The 20,440-nt window shown below is 43.8% G+C and overlaps 1 protein-coding gene across 1 annotated transcript in view; it reads left to right on the forward strand.

Annotated features, from left to right (window-relative positions):
* YTHDF2 (YTH N6-methyladenosine RNA binding protein F2) overlaps positions 1-12,686 on the forward strand; it is a 58,019-nt gene extending 45,333 nt beyond the window's left edge. Inside the window, exons 5-6 of the mRNA XM_085647648.1 lie at positions 10,810-10,846; positions 11,655-12,686. Coding sequence (XP_085503774.1) covers positions 10,810-10,824 — 15 coding nt within the window. The 3' untranslated portion in view covers positions 10,825-10,846; positions 11,655-12,686. The remainder of the gene's footprint in view (positions 1-10,809; positions 10,847-11,654) is intronic.
* Positions 12,687-20,440: the final 7,754 nt, after the last annotated feature.

A 20,440-nucleotide genomic window follows, 5' to 3' on the forward strand; every position in this document is an offset into this window, starting at 1 on the left:
ATGCTGGGCTTTTAGGTCGTGGGAGGAAGAGCCTGATTGGCTGTGCGGGATGGACATGTCAGCTGGTGTCTTTTTGGCAGATACAAATCAGTGCATAGCTTTGGGATTCTGGGATTTATCGTTTTTACTTGCGCAGCTGAGAAATAATTCGTAAAATATAATACACATGCATTTCCGAAGCCCACCAGTGACTGCCCAGGGATCAAACGATTACCAATAATTAATCCATTGCACTGCTGCCCTCAGTCTATATTACATGTCGACCAGGATGCTGGTGTTGTATACAAGCAGCTGCACAGACCTTCTGTATGATGGGTCTGGGATTTCTTGGCTGTTTGTATTAGTGGTTCCTAATGAGGAGCATTGCGGGGGTCAGAATGGCCCTGTATATGACCTGTGTAATTGATGCTATTAGCAGTGTTTCCTGCAGCTGAGGTCAAGGCCCGTGAATGAGCGGAGCCTATACATCCACCTTTGTTAATTGAACAGTCTTTGCAGGGGCTTGTGGTGGTAACTTGTCAATTACGAACCACAAAGTCCTTTTCAGAGTGTCCATGGTAAGGTATTAATTCAGTGATTGTTTTCCTGCATCTGAAAGTGTTCCTATGCTTGTTGATTCTGGTACGAACCTTTCTGGTGTGCATGCCAATGTACTTGGGGCCACACCGGCAGATCACCATGTAGACTAAATTGGTAGACTCCCAATTGGTATGCTGCGTCAATTCTAATTAAACTTCCTTCACTGGCTTAGTCAATGGGCAAATGTTGCAGTGACTGAATGGGTAGTGCCTACCGTTGTGTTTATTCCAGTGTGCCCGAATGGTACGTTTTTGGGGAATGGTGGGGTCTTAGTCTGATGTGCACCAATAACCATTAGTGGTCTCCTGCCCCCTCTTCCCCGTTTGAATGTAAACATTGGTATCCAAACATCGGAAGATCCTAACCTCAAGCCCCCTGAATCTCCCCAAAACATTCTCTTCATTGGATTGGCATATGACTTCTCACAGATGAGACTTTAATTTTTGGGTTTTAGAAGCTCTGTAGGAGGGATGCTCTGGTTTAACTTTTCTAGCTCTATAGATGAGATTACTGTGGTAACGTTTGGCCTGTAGATTATTTTTTTTTCCCCCAAATCGCTCTGCTTAGTCACACTTCAGTGCAATTTCTGCTTAGTCAAAGAAATTGGCCCACCAGTTGATTGTCATTTAGTGGCTTCGGGTGGAAACTGTTGTACAATAAGTTTTACAGTTGGTGGGCTTGTAGTATACCTCTGTTTTTAGTTGGTTCTTACGAGCCCATATCTTTAGGTCTAAGAACGTGATTGTTTTTCTGTCCTTCATGATTGTGAATCTCATAGTCATCTCTGGAGTTTAGCCATTTGGCAAACAGATAGACTTCTGGTTCATTTCCTTGCCAAATCAAAACGTCGTCCATTAACGTTTACAGGTTTTTATCTTTGCATTGCATGGGTTGCTATTGTGGTTGATGTGTTTTACTTCAATTATGAACGTAGAGGCATGCCATGCTTGGGCAAATGAGCTGCCCAAAGACATCCTGGTGTTTGAAAGAAATACCGGTCCTCAAGCTAATTTCTGGTTAGGACCATCTGTGCAGTCCAGCACAGTCAATGGGTGTGATCGAAACCCACACTGTTTTTTTTTTTTTAGGTGTAGCTTGGGCAGCGCATGTGCTGCTCTGCAAAGCATGCTGTAGTCATGTATTGACATGCAGCTCCGCCCATATTTTTCATTGGCTTGTCCCTGTCCTTTGTAAACTCTGGCCCTTCATTGGTCAATAGGCTTAGTAGTCTCTCCTTGGTACTGCCTTGTCTCATCTGGTAACCTCCCATAAGGACTGACCCTCTTACATGTGTTACTAAGTAGGCTTTTATTACAGCCTCGGAGCACTTGCGTTAAAATTTTCACCTGCCTGCTTTTGCTGGCAGGATACGCGCTCCTAATGCTTTTTACGGCGCGGCAAGCGACAGTGGCAGGCTTTTTTTTTTTTCCCCCTGCATGTTTTTTTTTAAAAAAAAAAACTATTACCGTTTTCCCCCCACGTGCCCCACCCTTTTCTTTAGACGAGCCGCATCTAAAGGGGGTGCAGCCGCCATTAAAATGAAAGCTGTTTGGGGTGCTTTTACCAAAAGAGCATGTTTTACCCCAAACATTTTTTTTAAAGTTCCCCATACCACGCTTTCACTGGCATCTGTTAACATGCAAGCGCGACATGGTGCACTTGGAAACACAATATTTGCAATGTAATGGGTCTGGCATGTGCGAAAATTTAAGCGATTTGCATTTACAATGCTTGTTTCAATAGTTTCAGGTACTGAGGGAGGCCTCTAGTGGAATGCTCATATAAAGCATTAACATCCAGAGTTACAAATTGGTGCTAGGATCAAACTGCTTTGATTTTGCGTACGTCTTTTGTGTATTTGACTTATGAAGGCATCTGGGTTAGTTAGCAATGACCTGAGGAAATGGTCCGTGAACTTGGCGAGTGGCTCAGAACAGTCCAATGCCAGATAAAATTGGTCTAACCAGGGGGAGGCCGTGTACCTGAGTTTTTTGGGTAAAATGTAAAAATATGGTACAGGAGGGGGGTCTTTACTAAAGAAAGTCTGCCTCCTGACTAGTTATCCAGCCTTACTTTAGTGTGGGTGGGTGACCATGTAATGTAAATCTTCCATGATATCTTTCGTGGGTGCTCTGTCAAGCTGCTTGTAGTTTCTGCAGTCATGTAGCAGTCATAGGTATTCTGTTAAGTGCATTTCTTTGGGGGTGGATTACTGTGGCACCCCCATTATTGGCTGGTTTTATGATAATGGTGTCTGGTTTGTCAATTTCTCCAACTGCTGCCTGTTTTATTCAGGTTATGGCAAGTCTGAGTGTTTAAGTCTCTTAATCTGTCACAGGTAACTGCTTTCCTAAAACCCAAAGCCTCAAGGAATCTCACTTGTAGGTGGGTAGAAGTGCGATTTATTTCTGACCCGTGTTTTTCTCTGCTTGTTGCAATGCACTGATCGGAGTGGAAAACAGACAGGTGTATATGGTGAAGAATTCAGCCAGTTCCTTCATTAAATGGAAAATTTCATGGTTTGGGGGGGGGGGGGGGGGGGGAACAAACCATCGGCCCTTCCTTCAGTACCTGGATTTGTAGTTCCGATATGGCCACTCAGGTTGACTTTTCCTTTTATGCTTTGCTCGTCCCTAGTTGGCGGTTGGTTCTTTATCCTTTGGAGTTTAGTTTTGCAATTTACGTTTCTGTTCTCTTGTTTTGCCTCTGCCACGGTCTCTGCCTAAAATGTCAGCAGGTCCTCGTTGCTAAAGAAATCCAAATTGTGGAGGTGGAAAAGGTCGTTGAGCATGCCCACCCCTCCCCCTGAAGAAAGGTTGTGGGTATTGGGTCTGTGGGGGAGGTAGGAACCGATCACTCCCTTTTTGTGGGCAATTAATTGTACCATCTCCCTGTTTGAGTGCTATCCATAGTCATTTGAAGGTTTATCCAACTCTGGAGTTTCAGGTCCAGAGCTGTCAAATCTATCAGATGCTCTTGCAGCGTTTTGTATATGGTAAGGTTCCATTGAAAGAAATGCTTAGTCTTTTTGGAACTTAAAATCAAGGAATTCCTAACGCAAACCAAGATAATTGTTAGTCTCAGCAAGTTTCCATTTTGAACATGGATGCTTAAAGTTGTGCTTTCAGATCGATTTCACTGGTTATCTGCACTCTGTGTCTTTTGGCTACTTGTATAATGTAGACCTGCTAATCCTTTGTGCATTTCCATGCTATAAGGGACCAGCTCTTTCTGAATTCTGCGTCATTCAGAAAGATGCATGGTTAGTTGGCTACAATCTAGCGGTGTATGCCTATATTTGTTCTTAAATATTCTGTCATAATAGCCCAGTGGAGTAGGGTTTTTACTTGCAATTGTATTTGGTCAGGGTGTCCCAATCATTGGAACCAATGTTGGTAAGTGTTGGAGAGGAGTCTTATTATAAGAGGTGGTGCTGATAAAATTGAGATGACCTCCCCCTCGAAGGACAATCCTTCGGCCATTGCCAAATTTTTGAACTATGACAAAAGGGCGACTTTTTTTTATAATTGCGGAGGTATCTGGTATTTCCCAAGTAATCCTAATCCTCCTGGAGCTGTGGCCGCTCCGCTATACTTTGTTACAGAGCGAGAGGGTAGGGAACATAGTTGCGTCCTCCCTAGGTCAACTTTATACACATATGAGCAATAGGCTGGATTGATAGTGAAATCCTGAGGAAGAAATTTTAGAATAGACTCCTCACCAACTAGATAATGGCATGCTTCATTTTCGCCTATCCTCCCCCTGGTAGGATGGTACCACCAGGGCAAACTACCCGAATTGGGAGTTCTTATGTAAATAGTTACTGGATTCTAAAGGTGAATCCTTTATTTTATGGGCACCTAGGCTGAAAATTTGCGGGGTCTGAGTTGCAAAGACTCATCACCCCTTCCACCCCTCCCAACATGTTTAGGCCAACATTTCTGACCCATTCGGGTCAGAGGCCTTTGTCGGGCCAGGTAGCATCCCTGCCTGTCTACCCATTCGTACTATGCATAGATACGAGACCAAGGCACTCACCTTCTAGTGGATTCCTGTAAGAGGAAACCTAGGAACAATAGTAAAGGTCCTATTGTGCCGGTAGGGGCTGTTTTTTACAGCCCCCGACTGGCATCAACCACCTCACTACATCAGACCAATAGGTGGCTAAAACTTTCTCCATTGTGCATACATGCTATAAAGAAGTACGGCAAACCAAAAGACACCGCACACATGAACATTACATTTAAAAACTCATAGGAATTCAATCACACTACTGACCTTATTGCGCGTGGTTTGAGGATCATGCGCATCTGGTGGGAGGCACAGTCCTGTAGTCATACACGTGTGACAAAAGCACAACATTGCTACTTGTATTAGATGGGGAACTACATGCCTTAGACATTTGAATTCATACCAATGTGTGCTATGGAATAGTAAGGGACCTCTTGGCCCACTGGTTGAAGAGGGTTCACTGCTGGCTCAGGAGGGAGTGATCGAGACCTTTCCCAGGTTTGTTTAATAGTAATACACTTATCTCGTTTTTAGTGGAAATGACCATTGGATGAGCAGTTGATGTATAGTAACAGTGATAACAAGCTTGTTACAGCCCAACCGGGTTAAGTGTATGCATGAACACTGGTTTGCTGCAATCTCTTAAATGAGGTAGTCACCGAATGCAGTAAAAATCTTGTATTTTTCTGCCCACTAGGTGATTGTGTTTTAAAAGGTGACCTCATGGTGCACGAATATTAATGAATTGCTAAAAGAACAATGGTGTGTAGTAAGGCTTGGGTACTAGGCTTGTTAAAGGACCAACCAGGTTAGACTTGAATAAAAACACTGAGTAAGTTATGGTGTTCATGGGTTTCATCAAGAAAGATTGACAGTGGTATATGCCTTTTTTGGTAAGATGGCCTTAAGATAACCGGGACGTACCCAGGCCAGGATCAATATGTGCACGCTTCAGGGCCACAACTTACTTCAAGGAGTCGTGCCTGCCTTTTCTACAGCTCCCCACCAAGACCACTACCAAACGAACTGTCTGCGTGTGACAGCCTTTTATCTCGTGGAAGGAGGAGCCTGATTGGCCATGCGGGATTGTGGCACAGTGGCTGATGCCCCCTTTGGCTTATGGTGATCAGTGCATCCCTTGGGGATTCTGGGATTTGTAGTCTTAGCTTGCACAGCTGAGGAATAATTTGCAAAAATACATATCTTCCAGAAGCCCACTGGTAACTTTGTGAGGACAAGTAGTGCCATGGGTTAAATATTACTGGTAATAGTTTGATCCCTGGGTGGTCTTTATTGCATTTCGACTGAGATGTTTGGGTTTCGTATATACAATCTGCTGCACTGACCCTGTGTATTATGTGTCATGGTTATCTTGGCTGCATGTATTAGTGGTTTTCCTAGTGAGCAGTATTATTGGATCAGGATCGCCCTGTATGTGACCTGTGCAATTAATGCCATTTAACAGCGCTTTTCCTGGGGCCAAGGAAGTCTGTTAAGGCCCGTGGATGAACTTCAGAGCTTATTAATCAACTTATTTGTAATTGAACAGTTTATTTTCAGTTGCCTATGGTGGTATCTTGACTACAAATGGCAAGTGTTTTTCGTAATGTCCCATGATAAGGTAATGCTGCATCAATTTAGTGTCCCCCCCCCCCCCCCCCCCCCCCTCCCTGCATCTGAAAGTGCTCCAATGCTCCGATGCAGTAAAAACCTTTCTGGTGGTCATGCCAATGTACTTAAGGCCACACTTTCAGATCTTCATGTAGAGTACAGTGGTAGACTCCCAATTGGTATGCTGCCTCAAGGGCCATGGTGGGTCTAATTCTAATTCTTTCATTGACTTGGTCAAGGGTTGCAATGATTGCATGGGTAATGGCCTACCAATGGGGTTGGTTTCAGTGTGTGCGAATGGTGGGTTTGTTGGCAGCGGGGGCCCTGGCTTCCATCACTACAGACATGTTTTTCCTGTCCCCACTCCAAAAAATACTCTCATCCTGCTCTATTTTCCATGTCCTCACACTTCCAAAATCTTGGAACAATCCAGAACCCTGTAGCGAATATGATCAACTCAATTCTTTGCAACGTTACCGTCCCTGGTCTGCAATGACTAGGTACCCTGTCCACGATGGGATGGGGGATGGGGGGGGGGGGGGGTGTTAGAAACACTATGTCCTCATGTTCGGGTAGGCCATATAAACTTTGCAAGCAAGTGCTGTGTGGAAAAAATTGTAGTTGCAGGCAGCCCCAACACTCCTCTTTTGAAATGGATATCTTCCAATCTAGGTCTTACCACAGTGTTCAAATACAAGTACTTTGCCAGTGGTGGCTTAGAGGCTTGTATTAATCTGCCGTGTCGGGGGGTTACTCCAGGTAGCATGTGATCAGTGTCGGTCTCTTGCACTCTGCCCAGAGGTCGAAACTTCACCAGAAATGTGCACTCCAGCCAAGTAGCCGCTGTGGCTGTCACCGCTTGCTTTTTCCTCAGCATTCCACTTTGTAGGGTACTGCCTCCCTGCTATTCTGGTGTGTTGTCTTTTACGTACTGGTGGGTTAGTTAGACCCTTGATACACTGATCCCGGTCACCAGCATCCTAGCTTTCAATCCAGTACCATGCCTCAGTGGGAATTGGTGAAAGTGCCCTATTCCCCCCCCCCCCCCCCTTACCTGTACCTTCAGGATGGCCGAAAATAGCAAGAAATTTCAAGCTTAGTTCTCAAACGCTTCACAGCCACAAGCAACATACTGCGCTAGTACTGGACTAGCAGTGTATAGTTTCGACCTTTGTCGCTTGCCCTGACCCCTTCCTCTGCTCATCATACCGTAGCAATCTCATGGCCGCCACCAGTGAGTCCATTTTGCTTTCTAGGGAGTAGCTGAACTTATGGCTGCAAGATGTTAAGTTCATCTGCAGCCACCTGCCCACCACCACCTGAAGCCGTTGAATTTCCCTCCACCAATGTGCCGTCCGCGCGATAGTCCCTGCTTTTGGGTCCTCGCCATTATTCGGAGCGCACATGTGTTGGAAATGTCAAACTGTGATACTGCGAATTGTGTGCCAGCTTAAGAGCATCTCGGGGTTCTGCACCCCTTTGCAAGTTTCAAGGCAGCCCTTCTTTCCATCACACTGCGCAGTATTCCGAATCAATGAATCCATTGCAGTTTGCTGGACCTCCTCATCTGTGTGCGATGGCAATCAGGAAGCAAAAGGGTATGGAAGTCTGGCAACAGTAGTTGTTCTCAAATTAGTAGGCGCGAATCACAGTAAAAATCAGTGGGCTCCGTCTTCCCTCGTAATGGCGGCCCGCTGAGCCATACAGGTTTAAAAAAAAGTTTTAAACATGATGCGAACACGACCCGACCGTATCGGAGCACTTTACATGAGCACAAGTTGCATTTGACGGACACGTTTTTTGTTGTTTTTTTTAAGGCATGGGGAGATTAAGTTCACCCAGAATCACAATGTTGAGCGTTGCTGCAGACTCAAACCCGGTTCCCCAGCTTCGAAACCGACCCCTCTAGCCGTTGGGCTACATCCTCTCCCCAACAGTTGTCCCCTTAAAATAAGGGCCCTGTTGACATGTCACTTCATTCACCTCTGCGCGAGCACCCACTTATGGTATCCTGTGGAAAGTGGCTCGTGCTGATTGCTTCCGTCATGCAAGACCTCTGTTTGTCCTATTGGTTGCCTATTAAACAGTGTTTGTTTTCAAATCCTGTCTATTGGCCCCAATTTTGTATACACATGCTCTGGTCTTTGTTCGCATTTGCATCATTGCCTTGAATCCTAGCAGACTACATTAGTATTCATCAGCCCCTTTGCTTTCAGGCTCCTAATTTGTTTGGGATGCCATAGATTTTCGGTTTTGGTCTGTGCGTATCTTGAATGCTCTTCCTTAAAGCCCAAGTTCTATTGCCTTCCTGTGCCTTTTAAACATTTTCTCAGGTTCTTTGGGAAATGACGGTCCTTTTGAAAAGGTAAAGTACCCACATTTCGTAAGATTTGCAGATGTGACTGCTTCACAAATAGTATTTTTGGAGTTGCAAATGCATCTCTTGTATATTTGCATTTGTTCTCCTCTCCCCCGCCCCTAAACATCTGAAATGGAAATGGGAGTGGAAGATTGTAAATTTCTGTGAATACCAAAGAATAAATGCAAACTGAATGCAAATTGATGTACATTTCAGTGCTGCTTGATTGATGGACTGCTCGCAGTTCCGAGTGGTGCTCACATGTCACTTCTGCATATGGTAGTTTTCCAGCCTGACTGCTCATGACTAACAAACGAGCATTTCAGCTTACCTTGCTTCTTTGTGTGATGTCCTCTGGTTTCTATTAAAATTCGTATGTTTGCCCCATCCCTTCAGGTTGTGTGCTTACTCATCTTTTGGGTTCTCGAATCAGAAAAATTGAACTAGAACGCCTTTTTTTTGTCAGTTATTAATTGTGTATCTAATGTATCCTGTGAGTGGGAAGACTTTTTTAAGGTTAGTCTGATATTAGAACTGTTCTGGTACTGAAATGTGCTGAAAAGAGTCCAATAAGTTAATGGTTACTACAGAGCTCTGCTCTAATCTACAAGTTAAAAGTTTGAATCAAGTCCACAAACCGAGTACCATTAATAGACGTAGAAAAAAGCATGTCTGAAATATGAGGCGTTTTATAACTCTAATAAAGGTCACTTTGCATCTGTCTATTAGTTATTCCTTACATGTTGGAAATTGAGTATTTTTTCAGTGAAAGATTTTTTCTTAGACCTTGGTCCTAATCTGTTAAAGATAACCGAATGAGGCAGCTATAAGATCTAGAACCATGTGTAGTAGCCCTCACCTTTCTCAACTGGTAACTGTACCATAATGCACGAAAATACACTGTGATCAAGCAAATCACTTGTCCCACTTTACCATTAATTCACTGAAAAATAAAAATGATCAATGGTAGCATTACTCCGTAGTAAGTGCTGTGACGGTTTCCTTCTGGTGAGTTTTGAACCAGGCTTGCCTCAGCGTATGGTGCTTTAGTGGGTTTTATGCCAAATGCTATAGACCGCAGAGTTTGGTTCCCTTGTTGCTATTGATGACCAGTTTCGTGTTGACAACTAGTCTTCAACTTGGACTCAAACAGCTGTTGGTGTAACTACCCATTGAGTGTATTACATTTATAAGTGACTTCAAAATCCGGTTTGAAATCAGTGCTTTCCTTGAAGAAAGGTTGTGACATGAGGCCCTCTTAGTTCACCCACTTTCGTTGCCTTTTTAGACCGCAATTTTTTTTTAGATTTCAGCATTGGCTCTCCTGGGTGTTTTCTGTTCTGCTCTTGCCTACTCCGCTCTCTGTATTGCTAAATTTATGTACCACTTCATACCCCTGAAGGGTGATAATCTTTTCACAAAAGAATTGGAGCCCTAGCTTTGTTGATTTAATTCTCCATCCTATCACTTAGTAAAATACTTCATCTCGTTTTCTTCTTTCTCAGTGAGTTGAACAGTGTTTAACCAAATGGACACTTAGGGCCTTAAGCGTATGGCAGTCCTGGGAGCGCCGTACTTGCGGTGGCAGTCTGCCTGCCGTATTATGTGGCAGTGGGACTGCCACGAGACAGCTACCTCTGCTGGGGTGAAGGATCCCGATGCACTGGCGATCTTCAAACGGCCTGAATCTGCATGTGGTGCCATTCATTAAGACCTGCATAACCACTGCCCTTTTCATGGTGGGGACCCCCCTAAAAAGGGTGGCGGACAAGCAGGTTCGGAGGCCCTTGCAGGCCTCCCATCCAAATTTTCACCTGGAAATTGCACATATGTTCCTGCATGGTGTGGCATGCATGACCTGGTGCATGCCACCCCGTGCAGGAATGTGCTGCAGCCACTTTTACATTAGCAGTATGCTGTTATGGTGCTCCTATGAGCCTAACAGCCGCCGCTGTGAGACTGCCTCCGCACTGCCTGCCCTCGATTAAACTCCTAATCTGGCGGCAGGGCCACCACGACCATGGCGGTCTTCCAATAGGACAGCCACCGTGGCGGTCCCATTGGAAGACCGCCAAAGTCATAAGGCCCCAAGTACAGTTCAGTAGTGATGGAATAAGGTTTGGCCCAGTCATTAAATGATTACCTGAATTGTTTTTAAATTATGATATTTGTTACAAAATTCAGGCTACTGTGGGCTTTTAACACTTTGCACTAATTCTTTTTGTGTTTTTTGTATTTTTACCTTCTAGGTGTTAAAGAATTAGAAGCGCTGAAAGAATCAGTTAGGTAAGTGGAAGTTTCTGATATGGTGTATGTCTAGTTTATACCAGATATGTAGTTTGATGCTCTTGGGGTGGTATGCAGGGTTTCCGATCTCGCTGGTTTTCTCAAGTCCTTAGCATGGCATGAAAGACCAGCTTTAGCCTTCATTTATTTCTTGTTATACTAAAACAATAGTCGTGGCCAGTATGTAAAATGTAAAAGGCTGTCCCTGCTGCTACCATGCTTTAAGATTAGACTCTAAATACAGCAAATGTGGGCTCTGCTCGACACATTCACTTCGACGAGCCCTAGGTTATAGTAGGCAGGATTTATGAATCTTGTGCTGTCTATCTAAATAAAAATCCTGCTGACCCTTTCACTTGCAGAATGGTACTTTACCTGGGTAGAGCACTACAATTGCTTTAATTAACCTTGTCTTTACCTGCTAAGACAGTTGTGCATCACATACAAGTCCTTTGAAATTAAATGACCAGATATGATCGGTTTAAAAAACATTTGGTTGCCAAATCATAATGCTTTACAGTAATGTTCTTAACAGTCAAGTCTCCTTGGCCTAACGTGCTTTGCTACACTTGTTTTGCTCTCAAAGTTCCCTGCATCCTGTGTGGAATTAGTTTTATAATTGCATTTTTTCTATGATCTCATTTTATCTATATAAAAGCCTGTTCATGAAGAATTTGAGGCTGGGTATGAGCTCTTTTTAGAAGGCTTGCTCTTATGCACTTTCCTATTGATGGTTTTCAATGTGGACTTGTATAAATTTGCAGATGCTGTATACTTAGTGTTTTTTTTTTTGTTTTTTTTTCTGCAGAAGCGCTGAGGCAGTGTCCCAATGAAAAGGAAAAAAAGACTGCTCGCTGCGACTGCCTCTTCTTGACACCCGGGAAGCCTCAATGAATCGGTTACCCGCGGAAGAAATAGGACACGCTCTTCTTTCTGCTTAATTTCATGAACTGAAAGACCTTATTAAAAACTTGCAGTTAAAACAGAACTGAAAGACCTTATTAAACTCGCAGTTAAAACAGACTTTAAAACTTAAAACACAAATCGAACTTTGCAAGAGACATTGGACTGAAAGGATTAAACTCGTCATGATAGAAAGGTGTTCACTTTTCGACTTTGGTTGTGATTTATGAACCATTGACAAGCTTACGTTCTGTGTCTTTTTACTGTTTTTTGGATTTTAATAGCCACATCTGGCAGATGCCTCATTTTGTTTTAACTCCTCCCCCTCTCTTCTTCCCAACATTTCTTTCGACATTTGCACTTGGACCATAAGCATTGATTTGGACAACTGCCATCAACGCTGAAATTCAAGACCGTTGACGGGGGGGGGGGGGGGTAGATTTTTTTTAAACCCTCCCCCCCCCTCTAATCTCGAGTGGTGGAAGAAAAGCATGGTGACTTGGATGTGACCCGGCTGGGTTGGTTTCTGTGGCGTTTCAAGATTTTCTTTATTCTCCTAACCTTGTGTTTTGGTTCAGAAGTCTTCTCCCATCCCTTTTAAATCCCTTGTGGCACTCCCTCTCCCTCAACAGCTCTTTTTTCCAGTGATTCTGTTGCTCCTTGGGTAGTCCTTAATGCCTTTTTTCTTTCTTTTCTAGTGCTGGTTACAAATTAAGTTTGGATTTCTTTTTTGATTTGATGGCAAACAGCGGTAAAAAAAAATGCGGCAAACTTTGTTTTGTTTACAAGGAAATGAAATTGAGAGGAAGGAAAAAATTGTAAAATGTGTATGAAACATTTATCTTCAGTTTCTTGTTAAGCCAATGAGGAAATGGGCGTGGCCTCTCCACCATTAATCACTTGTCCATAATAAACGTGATAAATCTGTTGAGCATCAGACTTGTTCAGATTTTGGTTTGTGCAGTGCTAGGCCGAATTGTGGGCCACTGGATATGGCCTTCCTGTTTCAGATTATCAAAGCTAAAAGGTGATTTTAACCAGTTTATCTTCTATACATTGTATGAGTTATGACATTTTTCTTCGTGTTCAGGTTGTGCCTCCTTACAAGATCCAACCATGTATGGATGACAAGGATTTTGCCCGTTAGTGGTAGCTATTTGCTGCCTTGGTTTCCCACAAATTGTTTTGCATGGCAAATATGGCATGCACTTAAATGCCTCTGATATTTAAACTTATCTAATGTTTTGCGTAACCTGTGCAAAAATGCCTCCTAAAGTAATCCCTTATATGTGCTGTTAATTTTGAAGGAGATTGTGGATTTCCTTGTCAGACTACAGAAGGGTGTGCTGTAACCAAGCTGTGATTTTTACTAGGTAGTCATGGTAATTGTGGTTTAATGCATTGGCTGGCCTATGTATATACTTATAGCAGTATTTGGGCAGCACAGACCTGCCTCCAACATCTGAGCTCTGCATGAATATTATGGGTGGGTGGGATGTAATGGGTGTTTGGTGATTGCGAGACTGTGTAAATTAACTAAATGATTGTCTGTAAATTACAAGGAGTTCTCTTGAAATGTTTAGGTGCAAATTAAGTGATTTGCCTGGAACCGCACATGCTTTATTCAAGAGCTGAGGCTGCGCTAAAGGAAAGTCGTTTTTCCATTTTAAATGGCAGTTTTCAGAGTTTGGCCCACTCAGCGATCCGCTTGGAGCACGGAGTTCAGCAAAAGCTCTGCTCCACCACATAGAGCTTACTGCCCACCAACTTTAAAAAGTGTGATGTGATACGATCTCTCTTGCCCATGCATCTTACTTTTGAATTTAACTAGAACAAAGATCAGAGTCTGAGGCTTGTGTGGACTGGAGCGGTCTCATGTCTCCCAAGTCTTGACTGAGGCATCACCAACTACCGCTTTCCCTCTTGCAAGATCACAAGTAATTCCCTGAAAATGGCAGCGGTAGGCTGGAGACCAGATCAGTGAGCTGGCAGGCTATGGCGTAAAAGCCCCGTTGTGGGTGGTGTGCAGCTCGGCATGGTAGTGCCTGCAGCGAAGTGATCTCAGATGGAGAGCACAGGTAAGAGGCAGAGCCTACAGGCCTACAAAACTTCCCAGGGACCAGTGGTTTGCAGTGTCGCCAAGGAGTAGCGCTGCACAGCACACCTCAGTGCACACACACCCCCCCCCCCCCCCCCCCCCCCACTATCCGAGCATGTACTGTTTGGCAACTGCAGACTTGTTTTACCTGAACCAGACCGGATCAGATTCTTCACTGTTTAGGGAAACTTGTCTGCTGGGGCCACATGCCCCAGCTCTCAAACACTGCATGCTCCTGGAACTCCACAGAACCTTGCAGAGGTTTCCAGCAACTCCACCGAATTCTGCAGAGAAACTCCCTGAGCTACGCCCAGGCCTATTAAATATATATCTAGTCCTAATGTTGGTGTTAATTGCTGTCTAAAGCCTCGTCTGTCAGAGGATTTTGCTTGCAAATCCCCTCTTCTGAACACTGTTACTTTCAGCCTATTTCACATCAGCCATGTGCAAGGCTCCCTGGCCGTTCCTCACTTCATAACCATTGGTCATTTCCCAGCTCATCCGTCAAGTGGTCTGCTCTTACTACTTTTTTGACTCTCCTGTCATTCTTGCATTACATGGTTTTTGGGCAGCGTTACTTAATCTTTTGGTAGCTCCCTTTTTGTGCTTTCCCTCCTTACCCTTGCAATCATTTACTTTATTTTTGTCTGCCTCAAATATGGTAAATACTAAAGGCTCTTGTCAGTTCTAATGTGCCCCCCCACCCCCTTCCCATACGCTCCTTCATTGCAGATCAGTGCTCTTTAGCCTAATCACCTCACCTATCCACCCTGCTTATTGGTGGTTTGTATCTTTTGATCTGTGTTCCACTTGGGTGTAGAGCTGCATTTTGCAACCACGAAGCCCTTTATCATGGCACAACTGTTTTCAGCTATCTCTGTACTTTAGTAAGCCACAGCAGTTGGTCCTATTGTGAAGCCACATTCTGAATTGAAAACCCTGTTCTGAGACTATCTTGATGATGGTCTTGGGCAAAGTTATATTTGTGATGGGATTTATTTAGTCTACTATCTACGGCAGCTGTTAAAATTGCAAGGCTTCATTCCTTTCTCATTGATTACCAGGCCTTTGAAGTTTGGAGTGTGATACAATGTTGAGGGCCTTGCCTGCTGCCGCTCCAATGCCATTTAGCCACAATGTATATTCTATTTAAGAATGCAATAGGCCAAACACATTTCATACTTAAAGACTACAAATTAAAGTTTGACAAACACCAAGACAAGCAGCATATCCCCCACTCATGAGCCCTTGACAGTCCAGGTCTAAGTTGTAAGTGCTGTTATCCTCCACATTGAGTGTCTGGGCAGGAGGCCGCCTTTAAAAGGATATCCACTTAAAGCCTTTACCTTTTTACTGCCTGGCAGATGGTATAGAATTTTCCATAGTGGGGCTTCATCATTTTGGTCCGTGCTGTTCATTTTACTTTACCTTTGAGGACATATTTTTCTATAATTGCATCTTGAATCTGTTCTGGTTTCATATGATGTACTTTCCGCTGTATCTTCTTTGGCCTGTAGACTTTTTTTCTTTGGGTGCAGTTGTTGACCAGTGGAGAAACGAGGCCCACATCCAGTGATGGCAAGCATATGCCTACAATATCCTAGTACTTGGTTGCCATCTTCTGATCTTTTTTCCATCAGTGGGTCATTGGGTTCAGAGCGAGTGTTGAGAGTTCTGGGTCAAAGGTTGTTGAGGAAATCAGTTGAGTGTTAACATAGTGAGACAGCATGTAGAGTATGAATAGAGTAAACTTTAGTGGAACCACGCCAAAAAACAAAACTTTTTTCTGTTTGTCTTCAACAGTGTAGTGTAGGAGAGGAGACTACATAATCTAGAACGGGGGGGTGGGATTAGGACTCTTCTGAATTTGAAAACCGAAAGTGATGGAATGTCTTTTGGTTTTGTCCAAATTAACTTTGTAAATTGGCACATTAAAATGCCCATAAAATGCAATCTGTGGCTTCCTAAGTATTAGAAGTGTGTAAAGCATGCAAAGTCTCTCCGAACCGTAAAGGTGTGGGGTAAAAGATTAGGCCCATGACTATAGCCTAAGCATATCTAGGTTAGGAGAAGACGCTTTTACAGAGAATTAACCCACAACCTCTCTAGGTGGACCTGTTCCAGAGGTCAGGTCGCTCCTCCTTCACCTATGAAGTCTTCGAACTTACTTTATTGAGGCAGAGACGTTCTACAACAAGATCCTGAATTAGGGTCTTACTTATTCTTGGGGTAGATCCCTTTTACCCGACCACCACACCGAGGTACATACCCATAGATCTCCCCACGGTCCTGAAGTGTCGTTCAACCTTGGAGCAGTGAAGACACGAAACATGTTGATCCTAGTCAACTAAAGGCTACCCTGATACCTAGAATCACTGCAGTAGCCCCACTGGCTTTGCCTAGTCCCAGCCCCAACAAAACCCAATTAAAGTATTCAAGGGGCCAGGGCCTATTTTGAATCACTTTCTGAATCACTACACGAACAAGGAGTCACTGACTCTCACACACACTTCATATACGGCATTCTCAGATCAGAAGATCTCCGCTAAAGATGCCACCAGGCCCATTGGACATTGGGCTCTCCTCGTCGGACCGGCGCTGCAATGATGAAGCATGACACCCTAACAGGTATGTGAGGGCATTAAAAGCTGAAATTCAGATCTCCCCCTAGACCAATCAACAGCAGGCAGATAGTGATTTCTATCACCTTGGCCTAGAAGAGGAACTGTTCCCTTCTGTAATACCATATATCCTAAGCAAAACAAGTATCCCTGAAACACTTGGGTCTACAAGACGATAAAATGCTAATAGGGTCCTAGGTAGAGCAAGGATATGATGCTGAACAGAATGCATGAGATTAGTAAACATGAACTTGCCACAAAAAGTACCAGAAGACGCTAAAAAGTCCATAGTGCTGCATGGTCGAGTGTTTCCAAGGCAAAAAATTCCAGACACCAAAAACCTTTGACCTCGAAGCACTCGGCGGTTGGTTCGGCACTGAAGATTAGTGATGCTGCTGGACTGAGAGCAGACACTGGGAACAAACGTTTGCACTCTGGTTAGACTCCAAAAGGGAATTGGTATAGGAGGAAGGTAACACTACAAAAGGAAGAACATGCTGTCGCCTTTAAAGGATGAATGAGGTGATAATCTACATCGAGCTGCATGCGCTTGATGTAGAGGAATCAACAGCATCTCTAAGCAGACATGGCAGCAGAAAGTATCAAGACTGCTTTAAAAGCAGCTGAAAAGAGGCCCAGTTATGAGATTACCCATAGACCCTCTTATTAAAACCTGCGCCACAGGAGGATCAATGGAAAAAGTAGGGCCAGCTTGGCACTCCGCTTTAAACTGAAAAGGATAGGAGGCTATGGCAGCAATTATGGAGCTGCATGTATAAACATGGTAACGAGACTGGCCAAGTCCCTGACTAACATAGCCACATCACTCATTGAGGATGACTGGCACACTACACCTGATGAGATGGCCAAAACCATAGAATACTATGACTTTCTCTGCATGCTCACCAACAGCCCACACACGAGATTGGGTCTCTTTGCAAATCTGAGCAGCTCACGGTCTCATTTTCGCCAACCCACTCTCTGCCAAGGATTTAGCAGGTGCCATCTCCGGCCTAGTGAATTCTGGCTTCAACTGTCACATGGACTTTATCACCCCTCCCTTGCTAAAGCTATGTAAGGCGCTAGAAGTGGGGCTAGCCCCATGACCAAGCCTAGAGGAGTCTTTAACAGTGTCATCCACAGACCAAACACTGCTGCCGACCCCACCCTGTGCTTGTCATACAGGCCCAGACCTTTGATCAACTGTGAAACCAAAATATTAGCTAATGTACTAGCGTTATGCCTGACTTGCTTCCCACTCTAGTACATGCCAACCAAGCGGTTTTATGCCCACGTGGCTGCCCAGGCCATGATATCTGCTGTTTGCATAATGGTTTGGCGAACGCCAGCCTTCTACCCTACCACTAGTGGTGATGTTTGAGGACTGAGAAATCCATTGACTGCCATGGGGCAACCTGTTTGCGGTTATGGAACACATTGGATTCGGACCACACTTCTTGTCATGTGCTCTTTTTCGATACAGAGCCGCAGGCGCTGGTCAGGATCGTGGGGACCGTATCGTGACTGTTTTCCCTGCATCAGTGAACGAGTCAACGGTGCCCTGTCACCTTTTCGAAGTGGTTGAATCCCTGGCGTGGACTCTTCAGACAGACCCACACACATGACTGGCTTTTTTTATTCACATAAACTTTCTCTAAAAGTTCTTTAGTTGATTTTTTATAATGAGCAACCTTTGATAGAGGGTTTACATGTGCGGACTGCCTTGCTGGAGGAGGAACCCACTTCATTGTCACAACCCTTTCTTTCAGACCTCATACAATGCAGTGATCAAAAGCAGCAGGTACCTTTGCAGAAAAAAAGTGGAGGCTTTCTTTCTACTGGAAACTCTACTTTAATCTGTAGCAACCAGTTTCTACTCATGTGCCCTAGTATCTTTGAAAATCTAGTTCTTAGTCTAAGGCAGTCTCCCCTAGACTGGAGAGTTACAAACCTTCAAGTCAGGACCATCCTATATTAATTAAGACCAGTGTAACCGCAACTCCTTGATAGTATCTGCGGATGGGGAGTGGGCTTAAGTGCCTACATTCATAAGACACCCCCTCTGGACTGGGAGAGCAAAAGGTTTGGGGCTGTAGTAGTAATACATTTATTGTATTAATCAAAAGATTACAAACAGTATCACAAATGGCTTGAATGTCAATGTGGTGGTTAAAAAGTACTGAACAATATGTAAGCTAAAATCTGATAAATTAAATACTGGAGTCTAACACTTTGTGAACGTCATCCAAAATGATGATTAGCCTTACAATTGCACAATTATCTTTGATTCTATAACCGTATTTAACAGTCTACATTTATTCTTATTTTTGCTTCATTAAATATCGGTCGTAAGTGCATTTTTCTTGAATATAAAAGTTTGGGACAGATGCATAAAATGTGCAAAACTGTTTCAGCAGTAATTCTGCAATGTTGACATGCAGTTTTTCCTTTAAGCACTAGATTCCATTTCACCTCAAATTCATAAATAGGAGTGTAGAACTGTCAATCTTAAGAATTTCATTTTAATATAGCCCAGCAGATTTTACGCTTGATCATCTTAGTTCTGTTAAGCGAGGGTTTCAGAAACGAAGTCCATGTGTTTATATTGTTACTTGGCCAAGTCATTCTCCCTCCGTCTGCTGGTTAAAATGCCTCGAAGTAGACTTTTCTGGGCCAGTCGGTTTAATTCTGCCAGTAACTCTTAAATTGGATATTTGTATATTTCTAGAGCAGTTTTGGGGAAATACAGCATTCAAGTCCATGTCCTTGTATGTTTTCTTTAGTTCATGATGAATTAAGGACTTTAAGGATAACTTGCACGGTCAAAGGAATAATAAACTGCTTCTGTAGTGAAGTGATAGTTTTTAGATTAAATTCCAACTTGATGGCACTGTGTAGTGGCTGTGCAAAGATGCATATACATTTAACAGACTAGCTATGACCTTGTTATTTAGTAATGTATCAAGTATGGGATACGTTTCATGTTTACTGCTTTCAAAGATTTGATTACTCCGACCCAGACCAGGTTGGTAAAGCTTATGCTTTTGTAATCTTAATTGACTTCCTCTTTCTTGTAAATAGGTGGTTACTTCGTCATAGATTGCTGTGAAATGTAGCTCCAAGGTAGTCTTGCTGGTTGTTTCGATTGCATCTTTAAAGACCAACGTTGTGGACTTTATTTGTCTTTCCAAAGGTCATTATTTTGTTTTTTGAAAAGTTGGCAATTAGTCCAATCGCGAAATTGATTTAATTTTTTTTTAAACCTATTTTATTGGGTTTTGTTGCGAAATGCATTAATTAAAATTACATCTCATGTTACATGACTGAGTTAGATTTGGTCTTCCTTGATAACTCCGGTATTGTCTTGACATCTTCAAACTGTTTGGGCTCGATCAAACTCCCTCCCCCCTCCCTCACACTGCAGGCCGTCACAATTATTGCCTTCCTCCATGGGCCACTTTTACTTTAATACTCTGTAGCGGGCTGTGTAATTTTCATATCTGCACCTCCTAGCCATACCTGATCTAGTCCACTTTTCAAGTTCTGTGGGGCATTTTCCTCGGGTCCCAGCCCTGGGCCAGGCTCAGGGTCCTGTCTCTGTGGGCTCCACTGTCTGGATCCCGTCACTGGAGAGGAGTTGCCAGACTTGGCCAGTGTGCTTCATCTCCTCCACCAGTATCTCCCATGCTTAGGCCCTCTATTCTCTTTCGAGTTTCTGATCGGGACCCTACTCTCGCAGCCCGCCCATCGGTCCAGCTCCCGCATCCACCTAGTGATGGGCCATCCGGTGCCTTCCACCTGCTCATTTCCCATTTGGCTAATATGAAAGCCAGATCCTGGAATCTGGCGGTAACTTTGGTCTTGGCTGTGTGTGGGAACATATTGAACAGAGTGTGCCGGCGTACAGGTTACTATTCAGTGATTCGGGCCCTCTCCCTTGTGACCTCCTGCCAGTAATGGGTCTGTGCCCGG

Source organism: Triturus cristatus, chromosome 3_2, assembly GCF_964204655.1.
Source record: "Triturus cristatus chromosome 3_2, aTriCri1.1, whole genome shotgun sequence".
NCBI classification, from domain to species: domain Eukaryota; kingdom Metazoa; phylum Chordata; class Amphibia; order Caudata; family Salamandridae; genus Triturus; species Triturus cristatus.